Source organism: Astatotilapia calliptera, chromosome 4 (genome assembly GCF_900246225.1).
Source record: "Astatotilapia calliptera chromosome 4, fAstCal1.2, whole genome shotgun sequence".
Lineage (NCBI taxonomy): Eukaryota > Metazoa > Chordata > Actinopteri > Cichliformes > Cichlidae > Astatotilapia > Astatotilapia calliptera.
The window spans coordinates 17,905,922-17,933,818 of NC_039305.1; the positions used below are offsets into that span (position 1 = coordinate 17,905,922).

The 27,897-nt window shown below is 41.6% G+C and overlaps 1 protein-coding gene, 1 long non-coding RNA gene and 1 pseudogene across 2 annotated transcripts; 1 reads left to right on the forward strand and 2 right to left on the reverse strand.

The window, feature by feature from the left end:
• Positions 1-14: 14 nt before the first annotated feature.
• Positions 15-27,897, forward strand: LOC113021541 (interferon-induced protein 44-like; annotated as a pseudogene).
• LOC113020920 (interferon-induced protein 44-like) lies at positions 4,470-14,083 on the reverse strand. The gene is made up of 8 exons (XM_026165241.1): positions 14,079-14,083; positions 13,404-13,415; positions 13,001-13,031; positions 12,100-12,301; positions 11,835-11,978; positions 10,937-11,108; positions 4,745-4,845; positions 4,470-4,639 (listed from the first exon to the last, which is right to left on the reverse strand). Exons 2-8 carry the CDS (start codon positions 13,411-13,413, stop codon positions 4,472-4,474), a joined length of 828 nt encoding a protein of 275 aa, XP_026021026.1. The 5' UTR covers positions 13,414-13,415; positions 14,079-14,083; the 3' UTR covers positions 4,470-4,471.
• Positions 14,768-15,274, reverse strand: LOC113020921 (uncharacterized). The gene is made up of 2 exons (XR_003272247.1): positions 15,109-15,274; positions 14,768-14,957 (listed from the first exon to the last, which is right to left on the reverse strand). It is a non-coding gene; the product is annotated as an uncharacterized LOC113020921 (long non-coding RNA).

Consider the following 27,897-nt stretch of genomic DNA (forward strand, 5'->3'; position numbering starts at 1 on the left):
CTGTAAGTCCTCCAATGGCTCCAGTAGATTCCAGGTACAACACTGGAGGTCTCTGTCCAGAAGAGTGCAGTCACAGAATAGCTAAGATACTGTGCAGAAATGTAGGGAGCTTAAGGTCGACACACACACACACACACACACACACACACACACACACACACACACACACACACACACACACACACACACACACACACACACACACACACACAAAACCTTGTGAAAGTTTTAGATATAATCCCACGGCATGCTGGATGCTGTAGAGAGAGAATCCCAGGGTGTGTTGTGACAACATGTAAAGCACATGGAGGAAGATAAGGGAAAATACATTTTAAATAAAATGTGACATGAAAATAGAAAATCTTTCTGTGTAGTTGTCAACAAAAAAAGAGCAGCTCAAACATTTATTTTAGAGAGAAGCAAAAGGCATACACAGCTGAGTAGTTTCCCCTGGTACATTGTTTGAGGTAAGGAGGCTGAAAAATGTTCAGTATAACTTCCTGTTTTTTTCTTGAGCTTAATTAGTTTTAATTAATTAATTTTTATGACATTGAAACCATCTATAATGGTTGTAACTAGTTACTTCTCTTTAGTGTTGCATGTTTTTCTGCCTGGAGATGAGGGTTAGTAGCATTAGTTGGTCTACATGTTGTGGAGATGTTGCCAGCGGCCCTTTTCAAAAAGAATATTTGTGCCTATGTAGGTGTAGGTGCTGTAATATTGTGCTTTGTTGTAGCTATGGGAGGACAGAGCTCTCAACCTGATGACTCCTTGTCTTCTAAGAGTAAGACGTTTAAAACGGAGAATCAAGTTTAAGCTTTACAAAAACAACTGGTAAACATTGCACAGTTAATGTTCTTTATGTATTTTGTTAGATTTAGAAAATGAATGGCGGAAACTAGAATGAAGATGAATGTGTGCTGATGTTCAGTGTTTGCTTTTTGGCTTCATGGACTAAAACTACAAATGATTACCTTCTGCAATCAGTCACCATTACCCTTGTTCTGAACTGCGTCTGTACTGTAACTATAAAGTATCTGCATCACTAGCTTATTTGGCTTTAACACCGCAAATGTTCTTCCACAAATAGAAAAGAGAATGATCTACAGTACATAAATACATACCAGCCTCATAACAGTGAGATCCAGTATCTCAGAATTCTTCTTTATGGACCCACTGGTTCTGGAAAGTCCAGCCTCATCAACTCGGTTGATGATGCTTTACGAGGCAGAACGATCAGCCGAGCTCTGGCCAACGCAGCTCCTCAGGAAAACTTCCCGAAAACAGTACGTGCCAGTTTTGAACCAAGTTTGTATTTCATGCGCTGTAAGTGTTTAGCTAAGCTGTGATGAAACTAGTCAGCATATGGGTTTCTCTATCAGCCTTGGCTGGCCTTTTAGTAATAAGCAATGACTTTGCACAGTATAGGTGCTCAAATGTCATCCTAACAGATTTATTATCAACTGTATCATTGCAGACCTCACCCAGCCTATCAGAGCCTTCTCCCCTGTCATCAATCTACACTGTGCTAGAGACTAAAGGGAAATATGTTTAAAAAAAAAGTGAGGAGGCAGTATTATTATTATTATTATTATTATTATTATTATTATTATTATTGTTGTTGTTGTTGTTGTTGTTATTATTGTAACTTCATTTATATGGCACTTTTCAAAACAGAATTACAGGTGCTTAACAGTTCAAATAAAAGCCAGAGATTGAAAATAAGTGTACATGTTAAAACATACAGACATGTAATCAGCCATAATGACAAACATTCATTCCAACATACATGCATACACACATGCATGACTGCAAACTAAGGCCAAAAATGATCAAATATATATAAAAATTAGTTTTTAGCAATTTCCTAAAACAAATAACAGAGTCGGCCTGATTGACTGAGAAAGGATGTTTCACAGTTTCAGTAAATAGGCCACAGGCTGACTGCAGGCAAGTGGAAACCAGAAGTGGTGGATGGAAGAGCTAAGTCGGGTTGGTGCGGCAACAGGGTGATCCAGCAGGAAGGAGCCGGAGATGGGACGATAAAGCAGGTTGTGGTTTTTAGAAGACATATAAACTTGAGAAACTCTGCTACAAGAGACTTATCTCCACTCCTGCAAATAAGCAGAAGAAACACACACACACACACACACACACACACACACACACACACAGTAGATGGTGACTGGGAGAGAGAGAGAGAACCACTCAAGGTCAAAGTGGAACAAGGTCATGCTGATTCAGGATCAGTTATTCAGGGCGAGTGAAGTGCTGGCGTGACACTGATTTTCAGTTTGGAGTTCAGTTTCACTGACTTATCTATTTGTACTTTTAGGAAACAGCCTTATTTAAGCCTCAGTTTATTGAATCACAATACCAACTGCCTTATGGTCTCCGCTGATAAGGTGACTTATTTACCGTAACAGCTAAACATTTCTCTTTTACAGTACACAACTTTCATCTAAATCTAACCATAAAATTCTGATTATTAGGCTTTAACATAATAATTCTTCTTCTCTGAACAGCGACAAAGAGAATAATCTCCAGTGCTCAAAGAATTACTTACCTGATAAAAATGAGCTCTAGAGCCTGAATTTTTCCTGGACCCGAGCTGGACCCAGGTCCAGCTTCACTGACTTGTTGACTCGTTGACCCTCTTTTATGAAGAAGAGCGACCACTCACTTCTTGGTGGATGCAACGTTTTGGGATATTGTCTCTTTTAAAGCATGTGTTAATTCTGAGTGTGATTTAATCAAGCGCGTGTATTTCATACATGAATAAAGTCTCACTGTGCCACATTATGGCAAAAATCGGTATATGTTTACCTATGAAACCTTCCAGTGCTTTTACCCTGTATGATTTTTCACTGATGAACTGTTTAAAAGTAGAATTTGTTCATTCCCACTAGACTCTCTCCTCTGTACACTATAAAATGACCCATTGCAGTGACGTCTCTGTAGATGAGCCTATCGGACGTGCTACGCAGCAATCTCTCCACCGTGTCCTGGTTCTGCCCCCAGGCTTCCTCCCAGTGGGACAAACCCAGAACACCCCCCCAGGAGACATCCTTGTGCCTGAACCACCTCTCTGGTTTCCCTGAAACCATATTCAGTCAGCTGAAGATAATTTAAGGGTTTTTGTTTCGGAGTCTTTATTTGACAAAAGTAGAGTTAAGCAGATAAGAGCATGGGGGGAGATGCAATCCCACACAAAAGGACTTCATTAAATTTGATGTATGATGTACTCAGTGAGTACTAAGGGAGTCCCATACATAATTTAGCTCAGCTAAATGTACAATTAGATTATGAACAGTCACACGGATGACTTAAAAAAAATCAAATGGAAAAACAAATTTTGTGTACAACTTTAACTTCTATAGGTTGTCTTTCTTCAGTGAAGGCTTGGAGAGTCCTGAATCAGAATATTGTGGTCTTTCTCTATAAATAACAAACTCAGACAAAAATACTTAACAAGTATTTTTACTTCAGAAGCTAGGATGATCTAATAGATGAGTAAAATAAAGGAAGTCCAACCTCAAACCCTACTGAAAGGCACCAACCAGATGGTGGACCTTCTTGCTGTGTGGCAACAGTGTTAACCACCATGCCACCGTGCTGGCCCAAGAGTGAAAATGTCATCCATATAGTTATTTCTTTCTTTCATTCTTTCTAATCCAGTGAATGACTGTTGGAGATGACTCTATTCTAACTAATGTATGAAACTAATATAGATGCAAATCCATTATCTAACATGTTTGAAAAATTGGTATCAGGGAGCTAGCAGAGCTAGTGGCCATGCTCCCCGTTCATGTTGAAAGGATGCAGCTGACATGGAGCCATCTGATCAAATGGTTAAAGGTTTTTCCTGGCACACCCAGCAGGGAGCAGTGTGAGATCCCCTAGGAGGAACTGGAAAATACTTCTGGGAAAGATCTGGACTAAAGGTCACACCCACAATGTCCTGGAGTAAAGCCTAGTCCTGAAACACAATGACTCTATTCACACAATTTGAAAGCTTTTCTTTTTTTTTAATCTGAGTTTTTAAGTGAGTAAAAAAAAATACAAAAGAAGTGGAAACCGTAGGGGCAAAACAGACACAGATAAAAACAATTGAAACAATCACACTGGGGAGGAAGTAAAATCAAGCAGAAGACACTGGTGACTTGTGCTATGGGAAAAACATGACGAGGTCAAACACACAATACAGACTGAAAACAATACAGTTTTTGCATAAAAGCAGTGGTGTGATGTGTATGAGAGGAAAGGCACTGTAGACTAATGTATTATTAAAAGTTTGTGCATTAAGTCAGTGAGATAGGAAAAGAAATGCTACATATTAATGAACTTTAGCCTATTTGAAGCCAGGAAAGAAAGCTGACTGTGAAAATTAACAGACAGTCTAGGTATAAAACGTGCGACTGAATAAATATTCAGTCTGATGTTTAAATGAAATGTTTCATTTTCTCATGTCTCAGTCATTCAAGTGGCTGAGATAGTCTTCTCCAAAGACAATCATCTGTTTCAGTGCACACAGGATGTGAGCATCAGTGGCATCATTTGTATTGATTTCTGAACTGTAGTTCTTCACAAGAAAGATGCTGTTCACTGGGAGGCCCAGAAGCTGGCTAAATTTGTAGACCTGAGTGTTGAAAAGATTTCAGTGATTCAGTAACTGTAAAAAGATTTCAGTGCTAAATTTAGAAAATGTAACTGAAAAAGTGCATTCAAAATTAATAAAATTTACCTGTTCCTTCAGGTAGTCACTCTTGTAGATGTTGTTCACATTCTTTTGTGCCTTGGGACAGGCGTCATCAACTTTAGTGAGAATAGCCAGCTGGGGAATTTCTGTTAATGCAAAAACGTAATCACTTTATAAACATTTGTTTTTCTCCCTCTTTTTTTTGCTGCATATTCCATAAATTTATATATATATATATATATATATATATATATATATATATATATATATATATATATATACACATATATATACAGTGGGGCAAAAAAGTATTTAGTCAGCCACCAATTGTGCAAGTTCCCCCACTTAAAATGATGACAGAGGTCAGTAATTTGCACCAGAGGTACACTTCAACTGTGAGAGACAGAATGTGAAAAAAAAAATCCATGAATTCACATGGTAGGATTTGTAAAGAATTTATTCGTAAATTAGGGTGGAAAATAAGTATTTGGTCACCTCAAACAAGGAAAATCTCTGGCTCTCACAGACCTGTAACGTCTTCTGTAAGAAGCTTTTCTGTCCCCCACTCGTTACCTGTATGAGTGGCACCTGTTTGAACTCATCATCTGTATAAAAGACACCTGTCCACAGCCTCAAACAGTCAGACTCCAAACTCCGCCATGGCCAAGACCAAAGAGCTTTCGAAGGACACCAGGAAAAGTATTGTAGACCTGCACCAGACTGGGAAGAGTGAATCTACAATAGGCAAGCAGCTTGGTGTGAAAAAATCAACTGTGGGAGCAATCATCAGAAAATGGAAGACATACAAGACCACTGATAATCTCCCTCGATCTGGGGCTCCACGCAAGATCTCATCCCGTGGGGTCAAAATGATCATGAGAACGGTGAGCAAAGATCCCAGAACCACACGGGGGGACCTGGTGAATGACCTGCAGAGAGCTGGGACCAAAGTAACAAAGGTCACCATCAGTAACACACTACAACGGCAGGGAATCAAATCCCGCAGTGCCAGACGTGTTCCGCTGCTGAAGCCAGTGCATGTCCAGGCCCGTCTGAAGTTTGCCAGAGAGCACATGGATGATACAGCAGAGGATTGGGAGAATGTCATGTGGTCAGATGAAACCAAAGTAGAACTTTTTGGTATAAACTCAACTCGTCGTGTTTGGAGGAAGAAGAATACTGAGTTGCATCCCAAGAACACCATACCTACTGTGAAGCATGGGGGTGGAAACATCATGCTATGGGGCTGTTTTTCTGCCAAGGGGACAGGACGACTGATCCTTGTTAAGGACAGAATGAATGGGGCCGTGTATCGTGAGATTTTGAGCCAAAACCTCCTTCCATCAGTGAGAACTTTGAAGATGAAACGAGGCTGGGTCTTCCAACATGACAATGATCCAAAACACACCGCCCGGGCAACAAAGGAGTGGCTCCGTAAGAAGCATTTGAAAGTCCTGGAGTGGCCTAGCCAGTCTCCAGACCTCAACCCCATAGAAAATCTGTGGCGGGAGTTGAAAGTCCGTGTTGCTCGGCGACAGCCCCAAAACATCACTGCTCTCGAGAAGATCTGCATGGAGGAATGGGCCAAAATACCAGCTACTGTGTGTGCAAACCTGGTAAAGACCTATAGTAAACGTTTGACCTCTGTTATTGCCAACAAAGGTTATGTTACAAAGTATTGAGTTGTATTTTGTTATTGACCAAATACTTATTTTCCACCCTGATTTACGAATAGATTCTTTACAAATCCTACCATGTGGATTCATGGATTTTTTTTTTCACATTCTGTCTCTCACAGTTGACGTGTACCTCTGGTGCAAATTACTGACCTCTGTCATCATTTTAGGTGGGGGAACTTGCACAATCGGTGGCTGACTAAATACTTTTTTGCCCCACTGTATGTATATATATATATACACATATATATATATATATGTATATATATATATACACATATATATATATACATATATATATGTGTATATACTTATATATATATGTGTATATATGTATATATATATATACACATATATATATGTATATATATATATATACATATATATATGTGTATATATATATACATATATATATATTAGGGGTGCAACGATACACAAAATTCACGGTTCGGTTCGATACTTTGGTGTCACGGTTCGATATTTTTTCGATACAAAAAAAATGTTCATGCCTTTTTAATTTGTCATTTATTAAACTTATAAATATATATTTTAACTCAAAAGTACAGTTTTTTAATTTAATGTTGCTGAAACAAAAGTAATTAAAAAAATAAATATATCTCAGGGCTCTCAAAATTTCAAAATCCCTGGTAGCCCTTCGGGCAGGGACTCTTCAGTTTTTGGTAGCCCAAAATAAATTTAAGTAGCCCGAATAAAAAAGAGAGCAATTTTTTGATTAATGTTTTGTTTCCTTTACAATATTATACTTTAATGTATAATATTGTAAAGGAAACAAAACATTAATCAAAAAATTGTTGAAAAACAAATTACAACATTGTATAAAAATTACAATCATCAACTCAAATACTTGGTTCTAATTGAACAGAAATTTCTATGAACTTGTAAGAACTGTGTAGGACATGAATCAGTCTGTGTCAGATCCTGAATTTGAAATTTCCACTGAAGTTACGGGTAAGAAAAAAGTGGAACCAAGATCTAGGCCATTTGCTTTTTGAAGTTTGCAAAGACTGCTAAATTTTGCCAGTGGTAGTTCACTCTTTGCAACATAGTACGCTGTTCTAAACAGATTTTTCAGGTTTATTTTTAGTATGTTATTTGCAATTGGTGTTTGTTCTGGGAAAGATATTGCAGACTGAGCAATAATGCATTTCTTGCATTTCTCATGGGTTCTAATGGGGGCCTTTCTTAAAATGACTGGTCCCAGTAACAAAGGCGCTTGTCGACTCAGAAATCGAGAGAAAACCAACAACACACCCGGCAGAACATTATGTTATTTACACGGGTGCACATAAGTGGTCCGCATGTGCGCGTTCGCTGTCAAAATAAAAGACGCGCACCAGATAAGAAGTTGCAACGCGCGTTTGCGTCCATATAAAAAGCACTGTTTTTGTCCGCTAGAGTAGGATTTTCACGGCACATTCCGCACCACATCTCTGTGCGTTCATCATTTGTTTGAAGCCAGCTCACCTCCTGCAACCACTTTTCCGAGAATACGTGCTTCTTTTGTGGTTCGGACTCCTTCTGACATTTGTTTGGAGGTGGAGGAACACCAAAGTAATTGCTTAAAGGAGCTTCTTCGACATCTTTAAGAGTTCTAAACAAATGTCTGTCCTTCTCCAGAAAATCTTATGTATGCAAACACGCGTTACAACTTCATATCTTGTGCGCGTTTTTTTTTTTTTTTTTGACAGCGAATGCGCACCTGCGGACCACTTATGTGCAGCCCTGGTTATTTAGCTCGTCATATTGCAGCCACAGAAATTCTTTTGTCCATGAAACCATAAAGCTGCACTTTCTTTTTGCCTTATAGTCTGATTTGTCATAACTTCTCCGTTTTGTGGTAAGCTTTTCTTTGGCTGTCACTTCTTCACCCTGACCTGTCTTATTTGGCTCAGCAGAACTAAAATATATATCCTGCTGCTTTTACACACACACACATAACGGTCAGCGATTCTCTGCGCGATCAACCTCTCACATGTTTAAGCTTGCTGCGGGAGATTTCACTTGTCATGTTTGCATAGTAAGCTAACGATTGATAAGACGATGTCAGAGGAATTGGTGCACAAATTATCATCACTCACCAATCAGTGCTGTCGCTCTCTATACACAGTTCGGGCGATTGCAAAGTGAAAGCAAAAAACAAGCGCAAATTCAAACGCGATTTCAGTATGTCACATATTGACAGTGGCTCACCGATGCCAATGACATAATTACCCAGCTACATTTCCGAAAGAATGCAAAAGCATTGACATATATTTTTCCTTCCTACAATAGCCCGACGGGCAGGGCAGAGATAGATTTTGGTAGCCCGACTGGAAAAATCGCTAGCCCCGGGACGTCGGGCTAGCGATGTTGCAAGCCCTGTATCTGATTGAGGAATCACTCATCTTTGGAAAAGAGAGTTTATTACAGAGAAATGGCTCTTTCCAAAATAAAAGCTATACTATCCGCTTCTTCTGGGCTATATTCTCAGCAGCATATTGTAGCGGGTCAGGGCTGTTCGGAGTTCTGTTTGTACAGTTATGTTTTGTTTATGTTGCCATAGTGACGGGTGACGCCCTCTCGCTGCGACGGTGTGTCCTTCCGGGGTCAGAGGGCGCCCTGTGTGTGTGTGTGTTTTTTTTTTTGTTGTTTTTTTAACTTTATTTAACAAACAATGAGTATACAACATACGAACAGATGAAGTATACAAAACAACAGAACATGAACATAAAAGCCAAGGGTAAAAGAAAAAGGTAACAATTATAGGAATACACGCAAAAATTCACATACATATATTGTTTTGAGAGCTTTTTTGTTGGTGGAGTCTGATATTGATTGTATGTACATTTCCACATGGGCGCCCTGTGTGTTGTTGTTGTTGTTGCTGTGCGGTTGCCGCGCTGAGCAGTTAGCTAGCGGCAGTGTTCTTCTGCAGATGTCAATAAACGGCTGTGCTCCCTGGCTAGCTCACGGGAAGTAAGACCAAACGACACCTCCGTCTCCCCCTTGTCTGAGCTCGCCACATTGGTGTCAGAAGTGGGATGATGGTGGCACCCCATGTTCTGACCCGAGTGACTTTTCCCCCGCGGGTCGTGACCAGCCGGTGCGCCAAAAGAAGGCACCTGGACATTTGCAGGACTTTGTGTGGGGTAATGGGGTCGTCGGGGACGACTGACCCCTTAGATGGGGGCTATGTAGCGGGTCAGGGCTGTTCGGGGTTCTGTTTGTACAGTTATGTTTTGTTTATGTTGCCATAGTGACGGGTGACGCCCTCTCGCTCCGACGGTGTCCTTCCGGGGTCAGAGGGCGCCCTGTGTTTGTGTGGGGTTTTTTTTTGTGTGGTGTTGTTGTTGTTGCTGTGCTGTTGCCGCGCTGAGCAGTTAGCTAGCGGCAGTATTCTTCTGCAGATGTCAATAAACGGCTGTGCTCCCTGGCTAGCTCACGGGAAGTAAGACCAAACGACACCTCCGTCTCCCCCTTGTCTGAGCTCGCCACATTGGTGTCAGAAGTGGGATGATGGTGGCACCCCATGTTCTGACCCGAGTGACTTTTCCCCCGCGGGTCGTGACCGGCCGGTGCGCCAAAAGAAGGCACCTGGACATTTGCAGGACTTTGTGTGGGGTAAAGACAAGGAGGAGACACATCCGTCTCCTCCTTGTCTGAGCTCGCCACAATATTAAACATATCAGGTCCCCATAAGGAGAATCATGTGCTAACGGCTGTCTAAATGACTCGGGTAAAGTTTGTAGCATGCATGCCTGCATGCTTGTTGTTTTCGTCTGCTTCCACTTGTCTTTGCACTAGGATGATGTCGGCGTAAATGTGCAGTCATATTCGTTGTGTTCCCACTAATGTTGTCTGCGTTAATCTCGTTGAAATGACCTTAACGCCACAACACGGCAAATCTCCGTTAACGAGCTACCCCTGATCGCCCCGTGCGTGGGGCTAGACGGCCAACACGTTAACGAGCTAACTGCACTAACACACTAGTTCCCACCCATGTAATTGAGCATTGCATGGCACATCCAACATACTGTTTTACTTTAGTCCATGACGCGCTTACCTTCAGGGTCATACGTCACATGAAAACCAAAATAATTCCAAACGCCAGATCTGAATGAGGGTGGGGGAGGTTCAATTTGCCATGTTGCAAGGTGAGCTTAACTTCTGTCTTGCTAGCTTGCCCTGCGCTCTTCCTTCTGGCAATGCTGTCTGTGTTGAACGCTCAGTGGATCTGCGCTCGACAGTGCAGCCTAGGCGGAGTAGTCGAACGCAGATTCACTGAGCGCTCAACACAGACAGCATTGTCAGAAGGAAAGTTGATAAAATAAATTACAAATGTTGTATTGTTCGATACATATGCGTAGCGAACCGAAAGCACTATATCGAACGGTTCAATATCGATACGAGTATCGTTGCACCCCTAATATATATATATATATGTATATATGTATGTATATATGTATATATATATATATGTATGTATATATGTGTATATATATGTATATATATAATTAGTCCAAATAATGTATTACAGAAAAATTTGCAACTGCTACCTTACCCAACGTAGTGGCTGCCAGTCTGATATCTCTCAGCTTTGCGATCATGTCCGAAGTTAGTAAAGACACTACGCCAGCAGGAACAACAGTGACCACAACATGAACTCTTTCACTCAGTTCAGGAGCAGCGTTGTATCCTAGATCTCCCTCTTCCAGCTTGTTTTCAGGATCAAACTAGAAAACAATGGAGTAAGAAGAGGTGTAAAGAAGATTACACCTCTTCTTACTGAAACTCATCTCAGTTTATATCTCTTGTTTATTAAATAAACAAGAGTTTAAGTAATAATTGTGATTAATTATGATTATATTCAGAAGGCACAAACTAAACAGAGCCCTGAAAAAAGTCTTACGAAGTTTTGACTGTGGAGAAGATGAGATAGGATGAAAGACGGTAGAAGTCAGAATCAAGGGTCTTCAAAGTCAGAAAAGAATGAACTGACTATGCAATAAGGACTTAAAGGCTGCTGAAGTCCAGAAATTATCAGCCTGTGATAAATGCCTGAGGACATGGAGGGAGTGATGCTTGAAAGAAGAATAGCAGGCTCATGCTGAGACTGAGAATATCACTGCTAAAATTATTATGACTCAAAAGAAAGGTAGCACATCATAAACAGAACTTGTCACAAGATCTAAACCAAGACTACACACCATTACTCAACTCTGAACTCACACAGCTTATTTTTAAGATATTAACTTTTATCTTGTAGGCATATAAAATAATAATTTGTAAACATATATTCCCCTACTATATCCCATACATTTGAAATGAAAACACTGTAACACTAAAATGTAAATGCAAATCTAGTGATTTGCAAATCGTATGAACCCATATAAGAACACAAATAAACAAAACCAAAAAACTAGACATATGAAGCAAAGCCAAAGGTCAAAAGATTCTACCTCGTAACCATCTTTCACATGTCCTCGTAGGGCAAGCTTAATGTCTTCCACATGAACGCCTTTGGTCCTTTCCATGCCCATGATGTCATTAATAACAAATGAGTAATGACCTTCATTGGTTTTGGAGAATTTATATGTTTTGTACTGAAAACAGAAGATGGAGTTCATAAGTCTTTGTTTAAAGCAGCTACAGTCATTATTTGACAGTAAAAAAATGATAGATAGATAGATAGATAGATAGATAGATAGATGGAAACATACATACCTTTTTGGTGAATGAATCTGCTGTAACGTGTTGATCTGTTGGAGCTCGACTAGCAACTCTGCCTTGTAAAACGCTGTCAACAGAGTTGATGAAGGTAGATTTCCCCTCACCAGTTGGCCCAATAAGCAGAATTCTGAGATGGGTAGCTTCATGATTTCGAGGACTGTACGATTTCAGAAAATCCAGCGTATCCTGGTTATTCCTGCAAACAATCAACCAAACAGACACTGAAACTTTACAAATAATTTGTTTTTGTTTTTAGAAATAAAAAGGTATCACTTAAATTTTTCTAAAAATTTAGCATAAATAATATTTCTTGAACTTTAGCCAAAACCTTCTTTTAGGCCATACCAGTTTTGTGTTTTACCAACAAAAACTGAGCTATCATGAGCAGGATAAACAACACCAAATATTATGTCAGTGATCTGGGGCATGTAGGTTTGGATCCCCCCCCCCAATCAGTAACGCCTTTGTTTAGAAACTGTAGTGTGTCTTTCCTTATATTATCTTTGTCTAATATTTACATTTATTTGATAATCTGAAACATTTAATTGTGAAAAAAGAAAAATGAATACAAAAGAAAGAGGACAAACACATTTTCACACCACTGTAGTCTCAACAGAGTTATTCTTGTTCACTAGCTGGCCCGCTAAGAAGGGGTTTGAGAAGAATGGTTTCATTATTTTGATATTTTTGAAATTTCACAAAATCAAGAATTTTTTATTTATTCTTGTTAATTAAAACAAAACAAAACATTGAAATAAGATATGGCTTGCACTATTAGCATAAGAGCGATGCTCTGCTATCACACACAACAGTCAGCTACCAAAACAAAAAATCTAAATTCTGTGTTAAGGAGCAGAACGAAGCCAAAACAATAATATATGTTTATCATACTCACTTTGGCAAAGGCCTCCATGACTGACTAAATACTGAAGAGGAAAATCACATATGTTAACATAATGGGAAGACAGGAACATAAACAAATAGTGTCACAATGCAAAAGTGTTACCTTGACATCATTATCATTTAATAAAATTTGAGTGACAGTAGGTGGAGCATCTATTGCTAATATTGTTACTGTTTTTTTGATGTTCACCTTAATTACTTGGTTAGGTTGAAGAATAAAAGTTCTTTAAAAATGTTTCACATATAAGGATTTCACAGTTTTCAGTGTTTGTTGTAAAAATAAAAACAAAAAACACAATCATAAATGTTTTTAATTTTTTTTAAACTCTGGATCAATGGAACGATCATGCATTTTGCTCTGAGACTAGTGCGACATGTAACAGGTCAGGACTTACCTCCGCCCATATCTGTAAAACAAGACAATTATATGAAAAGGTCAGCAAACTGAAATAAAAAAAGATGAAACTAGATATGATTTGCAATTCAGAGTCTTTCATGGTCCCTTCATCCTCACTATATGCGTTTGAGTCCATTCCAAGATTCAGAATCCTTCAATTGAGTCTCATAAACAAATATTTTATTGACAGTAAAACAGAAAATATAACAGATATTTAAACTAAGATATTTTACTGTTTCATGAAAAATATTAGTAATTAGTATAAATATAAGTTATAAGTATATTTATACAAACTAATAAAAATATTAATTTAATCGTTAATTGTGAATATGATGACAGCAACATGCTACAAAAAACTTTGGAGGTGAGCAACAAAATGCTGGAAAAGTAAATGGTGCTAACAAGAAGCAGCCAGAGGAACACTTTACAGCTAAATAGGTTAATTTACAACAGCTCAGTGACATGATTGGGTATAAAAAGAGCATCTTAGGCAGAGTTTGTTAGAAATAAATATGGGCAGAAATTCATCAATCTACAAACATTATGCAAATTATGGAACAATTTCAGCAACATTGGGTGTTCAGGATCAGGCTGCACTGCATTAAAAACAGGCATGATTCTGTCATTGAAATCACTGCAGTGAGTCAAAGCAGTATAATTGAAAAGGTCTTACCTTCTCCGACGTGGTTCTGGACACAATGACTGCAATGGGGTGTGTGGGGGTATTCTGTTAGTTTCCTTACTGCTTTCACTTTCATATTCATCTATTTGTTTTCAAGTAAGCCATGTGACTTTGAAGAAGCATAGTTTTCTTGTTCACATTACTTATTGAATTACTGACATGCAGGTTAAGTAAATGAATCACACAGGGTTAGTTTACTCAGATTTCAATTTTGTTCATTCTTGTATTTAGTCTTGTTCCAAGACGCAGGCTTTTTTATACTTTTCTTCTCTCCAGAGTATTCCATCCTCTGGTGTCACGTTTACTGTATTTCGTTCATTCATGTCTGTGTTTTCCCTCTTTAGCTGTTACACTTTCTGTTTTACTTTAAGAGTTAGTTTTTGTTGTGTTTTGCTTTTAGTTTTGCTTTTCTTGTCTTCTGTGATGTAGTTCCTCTGTTAGCCAGAGGAAGGAAAGGACTCCTCTTTCCCTACCTGCCCTTCTGTGCATATGTATAGTCATCTTTTCCCCTTCCCCTTTGTCAGAGTGTCTGTTATGCTGTTACTTGAAGCACTTTCCGAATGTGACAAATATTATTTAAAGGTAGATCTTTTTCAAAAACCTTCTCAAACTGCAGATTTGGAGCTTAGGTCTGTTATTTGTGTGGCCCGGTCATGGGGAATGAGACAGGACACAGGAAATACTCTTTTGTGGGCTTTTTTATTCTCCGACTGTACTCGGAGGAGCACAGTTTTAATTCTGTAGTTTTGAGTGAAACGGCAAAATTTAACTATTCCACTGGCTCAGCCTAAACTGCCTTTCAGGGTCTGAGACAACAGTAACTATCATATGTACATGTTAAATCCAAACAGTATAGACAACAGTAGTGACCTGTCAAGAAACAAATACAACAAAAAAAGAGAAAACAAAACAAATAAACACATTGTTTACATCCCACAACTTCGCAGGTCAACTGGCAATAAAGTGCACTGTAAACTCTCTTTTAAACATACATTTCTATGGGAGAACATCATGAACTCACTTCGGTTTCTCCACACAGCTACTGTGCTAGGACAAGTACACACGCAGGAATCACACAGCAAGTGATCTCCCCTCTGAATCAAACAGAAACATACAGAGTTATGCAAAGTGAGTAAAAGTATAAACTTAACAACTTTGAAATCTGTTAGGACACTGTAACTACTCACGCCAACCGGCTCTTCAGTCCCTTTCACAGCACGTGACCATTAAACATGGACCCGTCGCGCGTTAAGAACTGTACAGAAATGGTCACAAACCTGGAGTCATTGCTAAAGAAACTTAGCTAATTACAGTCTACTACAACACTGGTGACAATATTTTGCAGTATGCTACACTTTTTAGCACATTTACCTCGTGTGTAGCTAGCCACAGAATCTTTTGCAGTCTCTAACTCTCCAGTGCTCCCGCTCACAGCACTCAGTGTGACACAAACTTGAGTGCATGCGTGCTCTGGCTTATGGCGGCTCTTAAAGGGACAGTATACCCCCAAAACGCGAGGTCTAGTCATCACCATGACAACCCTACAACAGACCTCCGGTAGACAGGCAACCAGTCAAAAACACAATTCCCTCTTTTTAAACCCTTTCCATGCGTAGTATTAGTTCACTTGGCTACATTCTCCCCTGCTACGAGTCAATGTCCTCGGTGACCCCCTGCTCATCCACCATTCCCCTGAGTTTGGTGGTGTAGAGAACCATACCGGCTAACACCTGGGAGAGTACATCTGGACTGAAGGATACTGCATTGCATGCTGACCTAGGTAGATTAAATGGGTTTGTGTGGACCCCTGCAGTTTCTCTCCTACTCCTGCGTGTAGCAGGTGTGGGTGGACCGGCCTCCGCTTTCTCTTTCTTTCCTTTCCTAGGAGCTGGAACAGGTTTTGCCACCGGTTCTTCACTGGAGAATCCAATGCTTCCTGGCCCAGGTGGAAGGTAAGCTGCTGGCTCCACCTCGAGGTCATCAGGGTTGTCGCTGCTCTCTTGCCCTAGCAGATCCTCACCCATATTTTCAGTTCCATTCTCCAATTGGTTTCCAGGCTCGTTGACCGTCGGAACCAAGTTCCCAGGTCCCTGAGCCACTGGCAGCTCCATTGGGTACTGGACCTCCTCCATCAAGGCAAACTCTGGATGCTCAAGCTCCGTATCAGACACTTGGTGCTCATCTGCAGAACTGACTTCCTGGTCACGTAGCCTTGGGTTGGGTGCAGGTATAGACCCCACGCATGGCCTCAAGTTAGATCTGTGGACTCTTTTCACCAGCCCTCCTTCCAGTGGCACTACTGTGTATGTTGTCCCTTGGATATCAACCACTTTGTACACAGGGGCTGCCCAGGCATCTTGAATTTTATTCCTTCCTGGTGGTCGGTAACGGAGATACACAAACTGTCCGATGTCAACAGGTGGACAGAACACCTTTCCTTGCTGCTGAACCACTCTCTCTGCAGCCTTCCGTTCGGCAAATTCTCTGGCTCTGGCATGTGCATCCTGGAGACGCTCCTGGTGCACTGCTAACCAGTCCAGTTTGTCATCCTTCACTTCCTCCCGGCCCAACAATGCATCAACGGGTAGATGTGGGTGGACCCCAAACAGCAGGTAATGGGGAGAATACCCTGTCGTTGAGTGCGGCGTGACATTGTAAGCATACACCAGCTCTGACAGATGCTCGGGCCAGCGCCGCTTCTTCTCAGGGGGAAGCGTACGCAAGAGGTTGTGTAAAGTCCTGTTGAACCTCTCACAATGTGGGTTACCCTGAGGGTGGTGGGGTGTTGTACGCGTTTTCTTCACTCCATACAGTTTGCATAGCTCAGCAATCACTGCGCTTTCAAAATTCCTGCCCTGGTCTGAGTGCAGGCGCTCTGGTACCCCATACTTCAGGAACCACTCTTTCAGGATAACCTTAGCTGTGGTATCTGCTTTTTGATCTCGTGTGGCAAATGCCTGACTGAACTTGGTGAACACGTCAGTCATTACAAGAACGTTTTCACGACCATCTCAAGGGTGGTATAATCAACAGCAACAACTTCAAGTGGGCGGGTAGCCAAAAATGGAGCGTGGGGTGCCTGAACTTTGGGTTGAGGCATCTTTGTTAACACACACCTCTGACATTTCTTCACCCAGTGCTCAACATCTTCAAACATGCCTCCCCAGAAACATCTTTGTTTCAACAATCCCAGTGTGCGTTCGATTCCCTGGTGTCCCATGTGATCATGCACACTCCTGAGCACTTTTTCTTTAAGACAGGCAGGTAGTAGCAGCTGATGGCACTGTCCAAGGTGAGCATCTTCAATTACACGGTATAGCAGTCCATCCTTTTCTCTGATCCGAGGCCACTGCTTCAGTAGAGAACGTACCGGTTTAGACAGACCCCCTCTCTCTCTGTAGGTGGGTCTCTTCTGTCTGCTCCAAAACTCTCTCAAAACACCAATTGTTGGGTCTGACACTTGGAAGCGATAGAGTTCTGCATTGGAATAACCAGGCATCGTTGGGGTGTTGCCCAGCACAGCCTCACTGACTGCTTCCCCATCTGGTTCGGAGGCCTGCAGCAGTCTGATCCTACAAGCCTCAACTCCAGCCATGACAAGATCTGAGCCTAGACTTGTACCTGCCCTTAGCACATTACATATGGATATAGAGCCATCATATTCTGCATCCTCACTGTCAGGTTCTGCCGTGTCAACTGTTGGTTGCCGAGAGAGGGCATCAGCAGCAGTGTTGCAGCGGCCAGGGCGATACTTAACATCGAAGTCAAACACAGACAGCTGAGCTACCCACCTCTGTTGAATGGCTCCTAAATTAGCAGTGGGCAGGTGGCACAAGGGATTGTTATCCATTATGATTGTGAACTTGGACCCCAGCAGATAACTCCTAAATTTTTCGGTGACTGCCCACTTTAACGCTAGGAGTTCGAGCTTCATGCTGCTAAAGTTTTGATCATTCTTCTCAGCCCCTCTGAGCCTCCTACTAGCATAAGCTATGACTTTATTCCTTCCCCCCTGCTTCTGAGACAGGACAGCGCCTAATCCAAGACTGCTAGCATCCGTTTCCAGCATGAAAGGGAGACTGAAGTCAGCATAGCCTAGAACAGGGGCACTAGTCAACTTTCCCTTAAGCAACTCAAAAGCTTGTAAGCATTGCGGTGTCCAGGCTGAAGCAAAAAGCTGTTTAGCCCTGACAGGACTTATCTCCTTAACACAGACATTCACCACATCATGGAGTGGCCCCGCAGTTTGGGAAAAGCCCTCAATGAATCTCCTATAGTAGCTGCAAAATCCTAAAAAGGACCTTAGCTCTTTCACAGTACTAGGGATGGGCCATTTTGCCACAGCGTTTATCTTGTCAGGATCTGTGCTTATTCCCTGAGCCGACACTTCATGACCGAGAAACTTGACCTTGAGCTGGAGGAAATGGCACTTCTCAACCTTAACCTTCAGCCCCGTATCCCTCAGCCTTTTCAAAACAGTCTCCAGTCTCACAATGTGATCCTGGAATGTTGATGAAAACACAAGCAGATCATCCAAGTAGATCAATACAATCTGAAAGACCAAATCACTCATTGTGGCCTGCATAAGACGTTGAAACGTCGCGGGGGCATTACATAACCCAAAAGGCATCCTTAAGTATTCATACAGGCCAAATGGTGTGGTAAAGGCTGTTTTTCTCATGTACCGCTACCTGATGGTAGCCACTGGCAAGATCTATGGTTGAGAAGAACTCTGCACCACTCAAGGCATCCAGGCTCTTCTCAATGCGAGGGAGTGGAAACGCATCACGCCTGGTCTTCGCGTTTAGTCTGCGGTAGTCTACACACAGTCTAAGACTCCCATCTGACTTGCGTACCAGAACAACTGGTGAAGCATAGGAACTCGAACTCTCCTGAATCACCCCCTTTCTCAACAGTTCAGAAATGTGCTCCCTGACCTCTTTGTACTGATTTGGTGGAATGCGCCTGTATGGCTGAGAAACAGGGGCTTCATCTACAACAGGAATTTCATGCTACATTTGTACAACTTTACAGGCTATAGTAATCCCTAGTACTACATAGTATTAACACAGGGATATCCTACCATGGACTGTATTATTGTTACTTCTTTGTCTAATAATGTCTAATATCCTTTGTCCACTATATACTCTCTCCCTGCTCTGCACATGTCCGAATTGTCTCAAGGTTTTCCTAATAATAATTTGGTCTCCAAACTGCTCAATCTGGGCTATGCCTCTGATGTGCTAATTTCGAATGTTGTCAATTTTAGACACTTACTTACTTAACCCCACTGAAATGTCTACTCATCTTTAACTTAGCCAATTTCAGCTCTGACTTCGGTCTTTTTGTCAGTTCCACAATTCTGAAATCATACATCACAGCAGATCTCACTACCATTTTGCAAACCTCCTCTTTCATTAGTGGTGCTATCCTTCTGCCACAAATCACCCCTGAAACTCATCTCAGTTAATATCTTTAAGCCATACCAATATCCTAAAGGCATGAACTATAATTTCCTGCTTCTAAATTCAGATCAAACTGAGGTTATTGTACCCTAAAAATCTCCGAAACATGGTGTCTAATCAGATACTTGCTCTAGATGGCATTACTATGGCCTCCATTAACACTATTAGGAATCCTGGAGTCATTTTCACCAGAACGTGTCCTTCAATGTGCATATTAAAAAAAATGTGTAGGTCTGCTTTCTTGCATTTTCACAATATTTTGGTTTAGGCACCGTGTTTAACACCCGTTTTCATTGCCGTGCACATAAGTGGTCCGCAGGTGCGCTGTCAAAATAAAAGACGCACACCAGATAAGAAGTTGCAACGGGCGTTTGCGTACATATAATAGGCACTGTTTTTGTCAGCTAGAGTGGGATTTTCACCACATCTCTGTGCTTTCATCGTTTGTTTGAAGCCAGTTCACCTCCTGCAACCACTTTTCCGAGAATACGTGCTTCTTTTGTGGTTCGGACTCCTTTTGACATTTATTTGGAGGTGGAGGAACACCAAAGTAGGGGAGCCCAGGGATAGTTGTAACGTGGGTCAGTTGTAACACTTCCAATTTCTCCAATCAGGGCTAAGTTTCAAATGATGTGATTCATCCTGTACATGCCCAATTCAGTTCTTCTATCACATGTGAAAAATCAGCACATTTTGTCAAACACTGACAATTTAAGAAGAAAAAAAGTAATTTGTATGCCAAAAAGTAAGGGGTTTTTTTCCTTTTTTTTTTCTCCTTTATTTCATCTTCTAATAGCATTATCTGCTTTGCAGTTAAACTCGTCAAACTTAGATTATGTTATTTGTAATTCTATGGGGATATATTCTGTGTAAGTCTTTAGTGCTAATGTTTTAGCCGTTGGCTGTAATGTTAGCTAGTTCATGGCTACAGGAGTCTGGGTCAGTTGTAACAGCAACAGTCTGGGTTAGTTGTAACAATAATGCAAATGTTGCAACTTACCACACTATTAATTTAACATATATTAAACAAGTTGGGGCAATGACATCAGCAGAGAGATGTTCACTGGTCACCTTTGGATATGCGGTTAATGCCATTGGCAACACAATTACTTCACTGTTTGTGTTCCCACGCATACATTATGCAGACCACTTTGTCAGAGATGGACCAGTAGGAAGTACTGGTAGTGGAAATAAATCAGGATGGGTGCAAGAAACAGATTTCCTTTCTGAAGCACTTTGCAAACCACACTAAGGTAAGCCATGATAAAAAGTAATGGAATTGCGATGCTGGTGAACAACTACATTTTTTCAGCTTCATTGTTATGTTCAAAATTGGTGCAAGAGTTGTAGGTTATAATGCCCACTGAGCCAATGAGGCCAAACTCAAGGAAGACCAACCAAAATTAATGAAATATTCAGTTGCAGAAAATTCCATAATTTGTCTTTTTGGGGGGTTGGAATATGTTCAAAAGTTAGATTTCTGCATTCTGTCACACACACACACACACACACACACACACACACACACACACACACACACACACACACACACACACACACACACACACACACGCAGCTACACTCAACAAAAATATAAATGCAACACCTTTGTTACTGCTCCCATTCCCCATGGGATGGACGTAGAGACCTAAAATTCATTCCAGATACACAATATAACCATCCCTCCCAAACAGTGGTCACAAATCAGTCCAAATGTGTGGTAGTGGGCACATCTGCTATATTGAGATAATCCATCCCACCTCACAGGTGTGCCACATCAGGATGCTGATCTGACATCATGAGTAGTCCACAGGTGTACCTCAGACTGCCCACAACAAAAGGCCACCCTGGAATGTGCAGTTTTTTGCGCTATTGGGGGTCTGGGGACCCAGAACCGGTCAGTATCTGGTGTGACCACCATTTGCCTGATGCAGTGCAACACATTGTCGCATGGAGTCTATCAGATTGTCAATTGTGGCCTGTGGAATGTTGGTCCACTCCACTTCAATGGCTGTGCGAGGTTGTTGGATATGGGTGCAGTTCCCCCTCCAGGGGCAAGGGTACCTAGACCCGGTTTGTAGAGTACACTTGGGGAGTGTGATCGTGTGTACAACGTCTCTTTATGTCTGTCTCCACGTTGGTTGAGTGTGGAGTAAGTGCATATGAGAGCATGGATGTTTGTATATGTGTGTGCCTGTATGTCTGTGTCTATATGTCAGGTTGGGTGTCAGGCGCCACCTCTCCGGGGACATCTCAGGCCCTCCAAGGTTTGGAGGCCTATCTCCCCCTACCACCACTTCCCCTGCCAGTGGCGGACTCCCTCAGACATCGGTGCGTTGGTGGTTCTTTGTGTCCGGGGACGGGCGTCCAGGTACACACCGACTCACTCCTTGGCGGCCGCTTATCGGGGCCTGGAGCCTGGGGCTCGCTCGGACCACTTCGGAGGTGGGGTGCCCCCGGCCTCTCGGCCTGGGGCTCGGTCACTCAGGCGCGGCTGGCTGCCGGCGGAGCTCACGGGCGCGTCACTGCAACTCCCCCTGGCTTCTGCTCCGCGGCTGCTGAGTGAGCCCTCATCTGGGACTCTCCTCAGCTCTTACTGGGACAGTGGCGCGGCTGCCCCTCTGTTGGTCTTCCTTGGTCTCTTGTGTTCTGGGGGCCTCTGGATGTCTGGAGTTTTGATCTCCTCCATACCTGCTTCATGCCCTGGAGGACGGGGCTGCGGCCCCCCCACACCCTCTAGCAGATCATTACATGAAGGAACCTTTTAAAAAAACAAGCGCGTCCATGCTCACAGGTGTACACACGGGTGATCACACCCACAAACTACACCCTTTTTGGCTCCTACCTCAAAGCACACTGTGTTCTGTTGATCTTATGTGCTGCACAATAATGTTTAATATTTAGTATTTACTGTCATATTCCCATATATCATTGTGATGCTGTTTATTCTATTACTCTTGTTCTCTTCTGCTTGTTTTCTTTTTTCTTTCTCAGCAGGTGACCCAGGTGATTGATATATGCATTTTTTTTCTCTGCCCGTCCCTCTTCTCAGCTGTTTCTCTTTCCCTCTTTCTTTCTCCCCTTCTTTTCCCCAGTCAAGTCTGTCCCGTATTCAGTAAGTGAAAATAAAATAAACAATAAAAGGTGAATCAAATGGACCATTACGGCAAGGCTGGGATGGTCAGTTTGGTAAAGTAAATCCGTTGGGCATCTTTCTTTGCCTTTAGACAACAATTCTGATGGCAAAAGAGCCAAACGGGACAGGAAAAAAAAAGAAGAAAAAAAAAAAGAATTGTCTGATTTTATGGCCAAAATATTTCAGAAGTCTGACAGTCTTTTGTGATTTTAATATTTATGTCTGGTATGAGTCTAAACTTTCTAAATGTTATAGACTGTGTTAACCTGACCCAGTGGGTCACTGGCTCCACTCATGAAAAATGACACAAACTGGACTTGGTGCGATCTCGGGGGTTTGATGCGTGCATCACAGAAATAAGATAAGATAAGATAACCTTTATTAGTCCCACATGTGGGAAATTTGTTTTGTCACAGCAGGAAGTGGACAGTGCAAAAGTTATGAGGCAAAAATTAGAATACAATAAGAATAAATACAGTACACAACTGTACAGAATAGAATAAAATAAAATAAATATACAATAAGATAAAAATAGAATACAAATACAAATACTATATACAACTGAGTAAAAATACAACGATGACAGAAAGGATTATTGCACTTAGTATTATTGCATATGTATGGATGTGTGTGCTTGATCAGTTAAAGTCTTTATTATGGAGTCTGACAGCAGTGGGGAGGAAAGACCTGCGAAATCTCTCCGTCCCACACCGTGGGTGCCGCAGTCTCCCACTGAAGGAGCTGCTCAGTGCTGTCACAGTCTGCTGCATGGGGTGGGAGATGTTGTCCATCAGGGATGACAGCTTAGCCGCCGTTCTCCTGTCACTCACCACCTCCACTGGGTCCAGAGGGCATCCTAGAACAGAGCTGGCCCTTCGGATCACCCTGTTCAGTCTCTTCCTGTCCCCAGCAGAGATGCTGCCGCCCCAGCAGACCACGCCATAAAAGATAGCAGAAGCCACAACAGAGTCATAGAAGGTCTTCAGGAGTGGGCCCTCCACCCCAAATGACCTGAGTCTCCGCAGCAGGTACAACCTGCTCTGCCCTTTCCTGTAGAGGGCGTCTGAATTATGAGTCCAGTCCAGTCTGTTGTTCAGATGAACACCAAGGTACCTGTAGCTGTCCACAGCCTCAATGTCCATACCTTGGATGTTCAGTGGTTGCAGTGGAGAATGCTTGTGCCTGCGGAAGTCTACCACCAGTTCCTTGGTTTTACTGGCGTTGATCTGGAGGTAGTTCAGCTGGCACCAGTCCACAAAGTCTTGGGTCAGACCTCTGTACTCCTTGTCGTCCCCATCAGTGATGAGGCCGACTATTGCAGAGTCATCAGAGAACTTCTGCAGGAAGCACTGGGTGGAATTGTGGGAGAAGTCTGCAGTGTAGATGGTGAAGAGGAACGGAGCCAGAACCGTTCCCTGTGGGGCCCCCGTACTGCAGACGACCCTGTCCGACACACAGCCCTGAGTCCTCACATACTGTGGTCGGTCGGTGAGGTAGTCCAGGATCCAGGTAGTGAGGTGATGGTCCACTCCAGAGTTCATCAGCTTGTCCTTTAGAACCGAGGGAAGAATGGTGTTGAAGGCACTGGAGAAATCAAAGAACATGATTCTCACAGTGCTTCCAGCGGTCTCCAGGTGAGCGAGGGAACGATGTAGGAGGTGAATGACGGAATCATCCGCTCCAATGCCAGGCTGGTAGGCAAACTGAAGTGGGTCCAGTGATGAGCTTATTAGGCGCCGAAGCTGAGCCAGGACCAACCGCTCCAGGGTCTTCATCAGGTGGGATGTCAGAGCCACCGGCCTGTAGCTGTTGAGGTCCTTGGGGCGTGAAGTCTTTGGCACTGGTACAACACAGGAGGTTTTCCAGAGCTGTGGGACTCTTCCCAACCTCAGGCTGAGGTTGAAGAGGTGCTCCATCACCCCACACAGTTGGTCCGCGCAGGACCTGACGACCCTCGAGTTGATGCCATCTGGGCCCGCTGCCTTCTTGCCATTAATCCTCCTCAGTTCCCTCCTAACCTGGGTGGTTGAGAGGGGACAGGCTGGAGCCTTGTGTTGAGTGTGTATTGGATGCTGTTGTTGGGGGTGGGGGGGAGTGAGCAGGGTGAATAGAGGAGGTGTGAAGTGTCTGAGGTGGAACAGCAGCAGTGGGGGTGGGTGAGTCTGCAGCCGATGTTGCAGACTGCCTCATGGCTGAGTCAAATCTGTTGAAGAAATGATTCAGTTCATTTGCCCATCTCACATCCCTCCCAGGCAGAGAGTTCTGCTGTTTGTGGCCCGAGATGGTTCTGAGGCCTCTCCAGACTTCACCAACGTTGTTTTGTTGAAGCTGGTTCTCCATCTTCTGCCTGTAGCTCTCCTTCCCATTCCTTATCAGTCCCCTCAGCTCTCTCTGCACCCTTTTCAACTCCTCTTTATCTGACTTATGTGATTTCTCTGATCATTTTCCTGAGCTGTTCACTTTAATATTGCAGTGCGTTGTGGAAAAGCTTACCGTATTACTGAATGGAGTGTGCAGTTGTTGTGAACTCATGTTGTTCCATGATTTATGTAATTACACTGCGATGTTGTTGTTTATTTCTTTATTGTTTTCTTTAACTTTTATCAGTGTCTGTTTACAGTTTCACAACAAAGTCCTGGAAACTATCTCAACCGATGCTCCTGTCTCAGATATTTTTAGCTTGCTGTTTAGGCCATGTGTTCTTTATAGCACATGGTGAGAGCAGTAGATTTCTGTCATGAGTTCATGTGAATTTAAGTTTATTTTGTCTGTAAAAATGGTTAAAAATATATTTAAATAAGATGTTAAAAACATTTAACAAGGTAATATTGCTTAAAAATGTATATATATAATGTGTGACCATAAAATAAAGTTTTGGTTATAGATGGTTTGTGATCTTCATATAAACTTTATTTAATGGAGCGTGTAAAACTGTATTACAAACATAATAAATTTAATATATTTTTTCAAAAACACATTTTCCTGTTATTTAATTTTTTAATCAATAAAAATACATTAGTGAATTGTATTTCCCCAGTTTGATTAATATAGCAATGAAAGCATTGGTACTTTCATTGGTGTAATAGATTTTGGGCAAAGAGTGTTATGTTCTAAATGTTTTAATGCATATGTATGGATGTACTATTGTGCTTTTTTTTTAGCAATGGGAGGACAAGAGTCTCGACCTGTAAACACTCCAACGAGTAAGATAAAACATAACACAATAAAGTCAAACAGATCAGAAAAAATTACATATTTTTAAGAAATGCTTTCTTAAAAAATATTTTCTGTTTTCTTTGTCAATTCTGTGCAATTTTTCAGCTTTAAGTGAAGAATGGAGGAAAATACAGTGGAAGTGAGTGTTTGATCCTTAATGGGCTTTTTGTTGCCACGTAAATGTTGTAAATTAATTACTTGCAAAAATCGGTTGCTGTCAGCTGAATTTCCCATTCTCATTGGTGTTCATAGCATAGTCTCACCACTGTATCTGCACCACTATCAGTTTCACTTTCTTGACTTTAACTTCATAAATATTCTTCTTTGAACAGTGGCAAAACCAATGATCGCCAGAGCATAAATAATTACCAGCCTCATAACTCTGAGCTCCAGCACCTCAGAATTCTTCTTCATGGACCCGTTGGTGCTTCATCAACTCAGTTGATGCTCTTTTACAAGGCAGAATGGCCACAAATGCTTTGGCAGATGGAATTTTTGGGAAGAGCTTCACTAAAACAGTATTAACAGTTTTAATTCTAGTATGGTTTAGTCAAGCTCATGTATTTTGTGCAATTTGTTAAACAAAAGTCATGCAATTTGTAACAAAACTAGGGGACTGAAACTAAACAGCTATAAAGCTGCACGTAGAACCAAGCTCACTTGCTTTTCCACTACAGCACAGTAAAGATTAGCACTTAGAGGTCTTAGGATGTGGTCTGCTCTTGCGTGACAGATTGGGGGGGGGGGTATTTTTTGCTTCTTGAATCTTTGTCTGAAGTTTAGTTTCACTTTACTTTTCTCCGTAGTTGTTCTCACAGATATCAGCCTTATACTAAACCAGAAACCAGCTTTGTAGTCTTCAGTGATTAGGTAACCCTGTTATCAGAATCGTTAAAACCTTTTGTTTTACAGTATGAAACTTTCAAAATTCACAAAGGAGGACCAGGAACTTTTTATCCTTTTGCCTTCACTGACATCATGGGCCTTAAGAAGGACACAGGAGTTATGGTGGAAGACATCATACTGGCCATGAATGGGCACGTGAAGGATGGTTACACGGTATCATGAAGTTTAAGGTATTTTTGCAGACACTATTGAATGGTGTATACAATGACACGATTTAATTATGCCTTTAAATAACACATACGGTGTATTTAAAAGTTAGATTTAAAAATCAGAGGAGGAGATACATTTGTTCCAACGGGGATCAAAGTCTGGCAGAGGCATGGACATGTAAACCAGGAGGGGGCAATCCCTCGTTACCCTTGGGAGAAATTACACTGTGCATGTATATACATGTGAAACATTTTTATATACTTGTTTAACTGATTTGATTGTTTTCCAGGTCAGTCCTGAATCTTCATTATCCGATCATGATCATAAGTACAACAAGGAGCCCACTCTAAATGACAAAGTTCATGTTTTAGTGTCTGTGCTCGATGCCAACAAAATAAAACTCATGAGTGATGATATAATAAAAAAGATGAGGACTGTCAGACTTGCAGCCAGGGACATGGGTAAGAGCCAAGCGTGGTTATAGGATAAACCCAAAATGAATTAAATAAGCTGACAAACATCACTTCAGCTCTGATATTCTGTGTATTGACAGGAATTCCCCAAATGGCAATTCTCACCAAAATTGATGAAGCCTGTCCAGAAGTTAAAAAAACATATAAGAAATGTGTATAAGAGCACCTGGTTGAAGGAACAGGTACTTTTCTAGCGGTAAATTTTTTAAAACGTTTTAAATTTTCAGTATTTATAAGTATAAGTTTAATTCAAGTAAATTTTAAGTAAAATAAATGCTAACAAAGGTTAAACTGTTAAAATTTAGATGGAGATAGTGAGTGTGACATCAGGTATTCCACTGGACTGCATCTTTCCTGTCAAGAACTACCACTCTGAGATCCAAACAGATGATGACATCGACACACTGATACTGGCTGCTCTGAAGCAGATGATCAACTTTGGAGAGGACTACGTCAACAAATAG